The sequence below is a fragment of the Panthera onca genome, chromosome C2 (assembly GCF_046562875.1).
Source record: "Panthera onca isolate mPanOnc1 chromosome C2, mPanOnc1 haplotype 2, whole genome shotgun sequence".
NCBI lineage: Eukaryota > Metazoa > Chordata > Mammalia > Carnivora > Felidae > Panthera > Panthera onca.
The window spans coordinates 71516343-71526960 of NC_138347.1; the positions used below are offsets into that span (position 1 = coordinate 71516343).

The 10618-nt window shown below is 41.0% G+C and overlaps 1 protein-coding gene across 1 annotated transcript in view; it reads left to right on the forward strand.

The window, feature by feature from the left end:
* MUC20 (mucin 20, cell surface associated) overlaps nt 1-10341 on the forward strand; it is a 61733-nt gene extending 51392 nt beyond the window's left edge. Inside the window, exon 4 of the mRNA XM_060639682.3 lies at nt 9887-10341. Coding sequence (XP_060495665.3) covers nt 9887-9997 — 111 coding nt within the window. The 3' untranslated portion in view covers nt 9998-10341. The remainder of the gene's footprint in view (nt 1-9886) is intronic.
* Nucleotides 10342-10618: the final 277 nt, after the last annotated feature.

The following is a 10618-nucleotide window of genomic DNA, read 5'->3' on the forward strand; positions in this document are numbered from 1 at the left end:
CTCTGGGGTAGAAGTGATGGAACAGGGTGCCGTGGACTGTTCCTCTAGTCCAGATGACACTGAGAGTGTTGAGGTGACTGCAGTAAAACTTGCTGTTTCAGGGTATGATGCGTATTTTGTGTTTCCTACGGTGGTGTCTGTGGAGGTTGGTGTTTGGTGGAACTCTGATATCATTTGATGTCTGTTGCTTGTACTGGAGGAGGCTGAAGTGTCATCTGTAGACGTTGTTGACATGGGCATTTCTGACATTGTGGAAGGTTTGTGGCTGATGCTGGAAGGAGATGAAGTCCTTCCTTCCCCAGAGGTGGATGGCTCCTGTGAGGCGCTCTCTGTAAGGGTGTGTCCATTTAGGGAGGATGAAGGGGTTGTTGTGATCACTGCCAATCTCGTGCTGCTTTGAGATTCTCTGGTGCTGTCCTTGGTCTGTGTCCTGTGGCTTTGAGAAGACACTGTTGTCTCTGAAGCAGAAGTGATGGAAGAGCGTGCCGTGGAGTGTTCTCTTCGTCCAGTTGACACTGAGCGTATTGAGGTGACTGGGGTCAAGCTTCCAGTTTCAGGGTATGATATGTGTTTTGTGTTTCCTTCAGTGGTGTCTGTGGAAACAGACGTTTGGGGGAACTCTGATGTCATTTGATGTCTGTTGCTTGCACGGGAAGAGGCTGAAGTGTCATCTGTGGAGGATGTTGACGGGGGCATTTCTGAGGTTGCAGAAGGTTTGTGGCTGATGCGGGAATGAGATGAAGTCCTTGCTTCCCCAGAGGTGGAAGTCTCCTGTGAGATGCTCTCTGTAAGGGTGTGTCCACTTAGGGACGATGAAGGAGTTGATGTGATCACTGCTGAGAAAGGGCTGGTTTGAGATTCCCTGATGCTGTCCATTGTCTGAGTCCTGTGGCTCTGAGAAGATGCTGTTGTCTCTGGGGTAGAAGTGATGGAAGAGGATGTTGTGGAGAGGTCCTGTAATCCAGTTGTCCTTGAGAGTGTTGAGGTGACTGGAGTAAAATTTCCTGTTTCAGGGTGCATTGTGTGTTTTGTGAATCCTACAGTGGTGTCTATTGATAATTGTGTTCTGGAAAACTCTGATGTCATGGCATGTGAGTTGCTTGTACGGGAAGAGACTAAAGTGTCATCTGTGGAGATTGTTGATGTGGGCATTTCTGACACTGTGGAAGGTTTGTGGCTGACACTAGAAGAAGATGAAGTCCCCGCTTCCCCAGAGGTGGAAGTCTCCTGTGAGATGCTCTCTATAAGGGTGTGTCCACTTAGGGATGATGAAGGAGTTGATGTGAATACTGCTGAGATAGTGCTGGTTTGAGATTCCCTGATGGTGTCTATGGTCTGAGTTCCATGGCTTTGAGAAGACGCTGTGGTCTCTGAAGCAGAAGTGATGGAAGAGGGTGCCGTGGACTGTTCGTCTACTCCAGTTGTCCTTGAGGGTATTGAGGTGACTGCAGTAAAATTTGCTGTTTCAGGGTATGATGTGTGTTTTGTGTTTCCTACAGTGGTGTCTGTGGAGATTGGTGTTTGGCGGAACTCTGATGTCATTTGATGTCTGTTGCTTGTACTGAAAGAGGCTGAAGTGTCTTCTGTGGAGATTGTTGACGTGGGCATTTCTGACACTGTGGAAGGTTTGTGGCTGATGCTGGAAGGAGATGAAGTCCTTGCTTCCCCAGAGGTGGGAGTCTCCTGTGAGATGCCCTCTGTAAGGGTGTGTCCACTTAGGGACGATGAAGGAGTTGATGTGATCACTGCTGAGATAGTGCTGGTTTCAGATTCCCTGATGGTGTCCATGGTCTGAGTCCTGTGACTTTGAGAAGATGCTGTTGTCTCTGAAGCAGAAGTGACTGAAGAGCGTGCCATGGAGTGTTCTCTTAGTCCAGTTGACATTGAGAGTGTTGAGGTGACTGGGGTCAAACTTGCTGTTTCAGAGTGTGATGTGTGTTTTGTGTTTCCTCCAGTGGTGACTGTTGATACTGGTGTTATGGAACCCTCTGATGTCACTGCATGTGAGTTGCTTGCACGGGAAGAGACTGAAGTGTCATCTGTGGAGATTGTTGACGTGGGCATTTCTGACACTGTGGAAGGTTTGTGGCTGACACCAGAAGGAGATGAAGTGCGTGCTTCCCCAGAGGTGGAAGTCTCCTGTGAGATGCTCTCTGTAAGGATGTGTCCACTTAGGGACGATGAAGGAGTTGATGTGATCACTGCTGAGATAGTGCTGGTTTGAGATTCCCTGATGGTGTCCATGGTTTGAGTCCTGTGGCTTTGAGAAGACGCTGTGGTCTCTGAAGCAGAAGTGATGGAAGAGGGTGCCATGGACTGTTCCTCTACTCCAGTTGACTTTGAGAGTGTTGAGGTGACTGCAGTAAAACTTGCTGTTTCAGGGTATGACGAGTGTTTTGTGTTTCCCACAGTGGTGTCTGTGGGAATAGGCGTTTGGGGAACCTGTGATGTCATTTGATGTCTGTTGCTTGTAGTGGAGGAGACTGAAGTGTCATTTATGGAGGTTGTTGTCGTGGGCATTTCTGACATTGTGGAAGGTTTGTGGCTGATGCTGGAAGGAGATGAAGTCCTTGCTTCCCCAGAGGTGGATGGCTCCTGTGAGGCGCTCTCTGTAAGGGTGTGTCCATTTAGGGAGGATGAAGGGGTTGTTGTGATCACTGCCAATCTCGTGCTGCTTTGAGATTCTCTGGTGCTGTCCTTGGTCTGTGTCCTGTGGCTTTGAGAAGACACTGTTGTCTCTGAAGCAGAAGTGATGGAAGAGCGTGCCGTGGAGTGTTCTCTTCGTCCAGTTGACACTGAGCGTATTGAGGTGACTGGGGTCAAGCTTCCAGTTTCAGGGTATGATATGTGTTTTGTGTTTCCTTCAGTAGTGTCTGTGGAAACAGACGTTTGGGGGAACTCTGATGTCATTTGATGTCTGTTGCTTGCACGGGAAGAGGCTGAAGTGTCATCTGTGGAGGATGTTGACGGGGGCATTTCTGAGGTTGCAGAAGGTTTGTGGCTGATGCGGGAATGAGATGAAGTCCTTGCTTCCCCAGAGGTGGGAGTCTCCTGTGAGATGCTCTCTGTAAGGGTGTGTCCACTTAGGGACGATGAAGGAGTTGATGTGATCACTGCTGAGAAAGGGCTGGCTTGAGATTCCCTGATGCTGTCCATTGTCTGAGTCCTGTGGCTCTGAGAAGATGCTGTTGTCTCTGGGGTAGAAGTGATGGAAGAGGATGTTGTGGAGAGGTCCTGTAATCCAGTTGTCCTTGAGAGTGTTGAGGTGACTGGAGTAAAATTTCCTGTTTCAGGGTGCATTGTGTGTTTTGTGAATCCTACAGTGGTGTCTATTGATAATTGTGTTCTGGAAAACTCTGATGTCATGGCATGTGAGTTGCTTGTACGGGAAGAGACTAAAGTGTCATCTGTGGAGATTGTTGATGTGGGCATTTCTGACACTGTGGAAGGTTTGTGGCTGACACTAGAAGAAGATGAAGTCCCCGCTTCCCCAGAGGTGGAAGTCTCCTGTGAGATGCTCTCTATAAGGGTGTGTCCACTTAGGGATGATGAAGGAGTTGATGTGAATACTGCTGAGATAGTGCTGGTTTGAGATTCCCTGATGGTGTCTATGGTCTGAGTTCCATGGCTTTGAGAAGACGCTGTGGTCTCTGAAGCAGAAGTGATGGAAGAGGGTGCCGTGGACTGTTCGTCTACTCCAGTTGTCCTTGAGGGTATTGAGGTGACTGCAGTAAAATTTGCTGTTTCAGGGTATGATGTGTGTTTTGTGTTTCCTACAGTGGTGTCTGTGGAGATTGGTGTTTGGCGGAACTCTGATGTCACGACATGTGTTTTGCTTGTACTAGAAAAGACTGAAATGTTCTCTGTGGAGTTCAGTGACTTGGACATATCTGACATCATGGAAGATTTGTTGCTGACAGTGGAAGCAGATGAAGTTACTGTTTTGCCATAGGTGGCTGTGTCCTGGGAATTGTTTTGTCTAAGAGTTTGTGTACTTTGGTGCAATGAAGTATTTGGTCTGCTCGTAGCCAAGTTAGTGCTGGTTTGAGAGTCTCTCATGGTCTCGTTCATGATGCTGGTTTGAGGTATTCCAGTGGTCTGTGTTGTCTGAGCCTGTCCATTCGTGGAAGGTGCTGATATATCAGAGTAGAAATAACAAATTAGCATGTTGTTGATTGTACCTCTAGTGTACATCTAGGGCAGGCTATTGAGCTGACTGAGTTTTGTTTTTTTTTTCAAAGCCAATTAAATGTCTACTTTTCCTCCTCATTTAACATTTCTTCCTATCTAGCAGATACTAAAGAGTGAGAGTACATATTCTATCCCTGGTCATGTTATAACATAATGGTAATTTAATTGATCATGCCTATATTTTTTTTCAATTTACTTGCTATGCCGAATATTTACATACTAATCTGGTTTGTTTAAAATATTTGACTGCACTCCCAGTCGTTGTAGACAAATCCTCAATCAGTACAGCAGACCATCCTTCTGAATTTTATTTTAAAGGCCTTGATTCTTTTAAACAAAAGAACTTAAGAAACATTCAGTCTTTTTTTTTTTCTTTTAGATACTTATTCTTTTGGGTTTTCATTAGTTCCCTAGCTGTTCTCAAACTTTTTTTTAAACCTCAGTGCTCATAACTAGTTGAAGGGTTGATGTTGATGAATATAGTGAAAAAAACGTGACCTGTCCTGCACCCCCATTGCTCACTGAGCTGGGCCTAGGCACTTGCAGGCTTCTCACCCCTTTCCTTATTCTTGGAATGTGGGTTCTGCTTCCTTTTTCCACTTCTGGAGGCTATCCACTCAAGGACATAGCCTTGAGATAGTGATGTGGTGTCAAAAGCACCTGCATAGACTGAGCCCAGATAGGTCCTCTTCATAAACTTTTGGGATTTGGTGGGCAGGTGCAGGGATTTATTCATCTTGCTGCCACCCAAGCCTGAATGTCAGTTCCCTTTGCTATTATTAAAACTGCCACCTACCAAGCTGGAGTGGCCTGTCTCTTTCATGAGTCTCTCCCTGTGCTCTGAGTACAGTTTCAAATTATATCTAGGAAGCTCCAAGGAGGGTTGTGAACCAACAGATGAAGTTCACAGAGGGACAAACTTCCAGCAAAGAAGTTTTGAGTGTAGTTCCTAGAGTTGACTATAATTCCACCACTTTTCTCATCTTACGAAAGCAATTTAGACTTTCAGGTTAGTGAGAATGATTATGAGTCAGCTCTAATTTATTGAAATATAAGTAACTCACTTGCCTCCTTCTATGCTTTGTTAATAGTAATTAATGACACATGACATGTTTCCAAGCTGGTGTGGACAAATGCATGGATTGAGCTAGAAGGTCCTTGGTTCCCTATTTAACCCCAAAATGAGTCTGCTTCAACCTTACTTTTTTTAAGTTTATTTATTTTGAGATAGAGAGAGGGAGAGAGAGAATCCTAAGCAGGATCCACACTGTCACATAGAGACCAAAGCAGCTCTTAATCTCAGAAGCTGTGAAATCATGATCTGAGCCAAAATCAAGAGTTAGATGCTTAAGTGATTGAGCCGCCCAGGTACTCCAAGTCTGCTTCAACTTTGAAAGGAGACCGCCTTTATTCAGAATTATTAGTAGATTTGCTTACAGGACTTTCAATTCTTATATAAACTCTCTTCAATAAAGTTCCAAAGTTTGGTTTATCCAGATAAGGTTTAGATTAGAAAACATTATTATTGGGGCGCCTGGGTGGCGCAGTCGGTTAAGCGTCCGACTTCAGCCAGGTCACGATCTCGCGGTCTGTGAGTTTGAGCCCCGTGTCAGGCTCTGGGCTGATGGCTCGGAGCCTGGAGCCTGTTTCCGATTCTGTGTCTCCCTCTCTCTCTGCCCCTCCCCCGTTCATGCTCTGTCTGTCTCTCTCTGTCCCAAAAATAAATAAAAAACGTTGAAAAAAAAAAAAAAAGAAAACATTATTATTAACCTTATTTCATTTTCCTAAGCATTGCTCTATTATCTGGCTTTGAGTTACCACACAGAAGCCATACACATGCCAAACTTACTAAATTTATTATAGATTCTTGGCAATTAATATATTTTCAGAGCCTGCATCATCTCTATTAAAACCAATATCAGCAGCAAAAGTTTCACAATAGCATAGTCCAATTTTTAAGCAAATATTTTTGTTTGTCACAGTGATACAACTCCATTTCCAGCAATATGGCAAAAGAGATAAGTCTTTAACTACAAAACCTACGAATGTTAGATAATGTGTAGAAAATATTTTCTGAATGCAGAGCTGAGATCAGAAGATAGAAAGGTAAACACTCAAGAGTGAAAGGGTCAAAATCTAAGACGTTCAGTCAGTGCTCTTAAGGAACCTACAGATTTCTGAGCTCTAAAGTGTTGAGAGTTAAGGGCTCCATAAGAAAAGGAGACACAGTCTTAGATCAGGACACTGTAAGTTGAATATTTTCTGCATAAATCTAGGACTCTCAGAGGAAAGGTGAACTAGAAGAATCAGAAAGAAAAAGGAAAAAGAAAGCTGAATAGAGGATATAATTAAGAATAGAAATGAAGATAAACTAGGCAAACTTCCAGCAAGGTGAATTAAGAAAAAGAAAGAAAAGTAGATAACAAAAAGGAAGAGCATTAGGAATGAACTTAACTTTGCAACTTAAGGAACTAGAAAAAAGAAGAACAAACTAAACCCAAAGCTAGCAGAAGGAAGGAAATAATAAAAATTAGGGCAGAGATACATGAAATAGAGAATAAAACAGTAGAGAAAATCAATAAAACCAAAAGTTGATTCTTTGAGAAAAACCAGCAGAATTGATATACTTGTAGCTAGGTGGACTAAGATAAAAAATAGGGAATACTCAAATTACTGACACCAGACATGAAAATGGGGACTTTGCTGCCAATCATACAGAAATAGAAGGATTATAAGTGAGCACTGTGAATAGCTATACACCAACAAATTAGATAACCTCGATGAAATGGTCAATGTGTTTTCTGGAAACACAGAACCTGTCAAGACTAAATCATAAAGAAATAAAAAATGAATAGACCTATAACTTGTAAGGAGATTGAATCAACAATCAAAAATCTCCCAGCTAAGAAAAGCCCCGGACCTGATGGCTTCTGGTGAATTCTACCAAACATTTAAAGAAGAACTAACACCAATCCTTTTCAAGCTGTTCCAACAAATTGAAGAGGAAGGAACACTTCCTAACTCATTCAGAGTTCACTAGACAAATCACTACAAATCACTAGACAAATTGGTCCCTTATGACCGATATTTCGTATGAACATTGATACAAAAGTCCTCAACAAAATAGTAGCAAGCTTCATTCAGGATTATACACCATGGCCAACTGTGATTTATTCCTGGAATTCAAGGATGATTCAACATACAAAACTTGATCAATGCAATACACCACATCAACAGAAGGAAGTGAAAAAAGCAACATGATCATCTCAACTGATGTGGAAAAAGCATTTGACAAAATTCAACACTGTTTCGTGATAAAAACCACTTAACAAATGAGGAGTAGAAGGAAACGACCTCAATATAATACAAGTCATATATGAAAATCCCACAGTGGACTTCATATTCAATGGTGAAAGACTGAAAGCTATTTCTATAAGATCAGGAACAAGGCAAGGATTCTTGCTTTCACCACTCCTATTCAACATAGGTGCCAGAAATTCTAACCAGATCAATTATGGGAAAAAGAAGAAGAGGAAGAGGAAGAGGAAGAAGAGGAGGAAGAAGAAGAAGAAGAAGAAGAAGAAGAAGAAGAAGAAGAAGAAGAAGAAGAAGAAGGAGGAGGAGGAGGAGGAGGAGGAGGAAGAGGAGAAGGAGAAGAAGGAAGGGGAAGGAAAAGAGGAGAAGGAGAGGAAGAGGAAGAGGAGGAGGAAGTGGAGAAGGAGTAAAAGTAAGAAGAGGAAGAAGAAAAAGGAAAAGAAAAAGAGAAATAAAAGGCATCCAAATTACAAAGGAAAAAGTAAAATTATCTCTGTTTGCAGATGATATGTACAAAACTCTAGGTTACATGTATATACGTACAAAAGCCTATATGTACAAAACTGTAAGTGTTCCACACACAAAAAATGTAAAACTAATAAGTGAATTCATCAAAGTAGTAGGATACAGAGTCCACACACAAAAATCAGTTTTGTTTCTATATACTAATAATGAACAATCCAAAAAGGAAGTTAAAAAATCAATTCTGTTTATAATGCCATCAAAAAGAAAAAAATACTTAGGAGTTAACTAAAAAAAAAAAACTTGTACAATAAAAATTACAAAATATTGCTGAAAAAATTAAAGAAGACATAAATAAATGAAAACACATCCCATATTCACAAATCAGAAGGCTTTTTAATTTTTTTTAATGTTTTTGTTTATTTTTGAGAGAGAGTAAGCAGGGAAGGGGCAGAGAGAGAGGGAATCCAAAGCAGGCTACAGGCTCTGAGCTGTCAACACAGAGTCTGACGCAGGGCTCAAACCCACGAACCGTGAGATCATGACCTGAGCCAAAGTCAAACGCTAACCCACTGAGCCACCCAGGCTCCCCTGGATAATTCCAATTTTATTCAAACTCTTCCAGAGCTTAGTAGAAGAGGGAATGCCTTACAACTAATTGTGTATGGCTGTTGTAACTTTTAATACCCAAACCAAAGATAGTATAAGAAAGGAAAACTATAGGTCAATAAATCTCAATAATAATATAGATAGAAATGTCCTAACAAAAATATTAGTAAGCCAAATACAATATTGGATTTGTGTCAAAAATTCATCATGATTAAGCTGAGTTTAAGCCAGAAATACAAGAATATAAAACTTTATTAATGTAAATCACCGTATAAACAGAATGGAAAGGAAAACACAATCATCACAACAGATGCAGGAAAAGCATATGAAAAAATTCAACACTCATTCCTGTTAAAACTCCTAGCAAACTAAAAATAAAAGGTAACTCTCATAACCTGTCAAACAATGTCAATAAAAAACATTAATAAATGTCATACTTAAAATATCAGAAACATTTTCTTTAAAATTTGGAATGAGACCAGGATGACAGTGACAACTACTTCCACTTGACATTATGCTGGAGGTCTAGCCAGTGCAATAAGACAAAAAATAAAAATAAACAAGAATATGAAGGTATAGAGAAGTTGTTTTTGGTATGAAAAGGAAGAAACACACTGTGATCATTTGCAGATTATATAATTGTTTATGTATAAAGTCCCCCAAATTTTAAATTCTTAGCAAGGCTCTACATATACAATAAAAAATGTGAAAATAACTGTATTCCCATACATCAACGAAAGAAAATATTTTTTAAATAATAGTGTTTATGATAGTGACAAATATAAAATACCTAAGACTAAATCTAACAAAAAATGTGCTTTATCTTTGTGGACAAAGTTGTACCACTTCATCGAAATATGTTGAGGAAGATCTACTCATTATTTTAAAATTGCAAAAATACAGATAATTGAAAAATCAAACTCCATAATCTCATTATCCAGACAACCATATTATTATGTGTCCTTCCAGCATTCTTTTCTATGCTTTAAAAATATATATAGTTTAACTTACCCAGTATATATAACTTTGCATCCATTTTTTAAAACTTTACCTAATATTATGAGCATCTCTTTGTGTATTTATTCTTTGTAAACACAGCCTGAGGAGAGACAAATCTGGGGTGGTAGTTCTTTCTCTTCTCCCATTTGGAGGCACAGCAAGCTGTGTTGGCCCAGGAGGACTGGGCCAGCTAAGCCCAACGGCAAGGTCTTGGGTGTTGTATATTAACTGTCCTTGCTGAGCTCTAGAGGCCCCTTTTCCCAACAAAGCCATTCCCTCAACTGAAAACTTCTTTTTTTTTTTTTTTTAGAGAGAGAGAAAGAGAGAGTCTCAAGCAGGTTGCATGCCCAGCACAGAGACCAACGTGGGGCTCGGTCTCATGACCTGGGTATCGTGGCCTGAGCTGAAATCAAGAGTCTAATGCTTAACAGACTGAGCCACCCTCAATGAAAACATCATTATCACCATTCTCATTTCCCTGTAAATGGCTGTGGCACAGGGGCAGTCCTCCTGGAGCACTCACTTCAGTGGGCTTAGCTCTAGCCACCCGTCTTGAGATAATGAGAACTCAAGGATCCTGTACACTCTACTGGTTCTATGCTTGTAAATTTTTCCCTAATAAACCTTACTTAATGCCTGTTCCATGTGTTGCTATTATGTATGTGTGATAGTGTGTGTGTGTGTGTGTGTGTGTGTGTGTGTCCATGCCCTTATAGGACATTGGATGTTGCCTTTATACATTAAATAATATTCCATCATAGAGACAGCCCCTAATTAACTAACTTACTATTGAACAGGTAGGCTTTCCAATGTGTCGATATTATGAATAAAGCTTTGATGACTATCTTTGTGTATAATATTTTGTTTTGTTTTCATTATTTCAGCTCATTTCCTTAACATAGATTTCTGTAAGTGGACTTACTGGTTAATGCTGTTATTTTTTTAATGTTTATTTATTTGAGGGAGAGAACACATGTGTGCCTGCAAGGAGGAGGGGGGGTGGAAAGAGAGAGAGAGAAAGAGAGAGAGAGAGAGAGAGAGA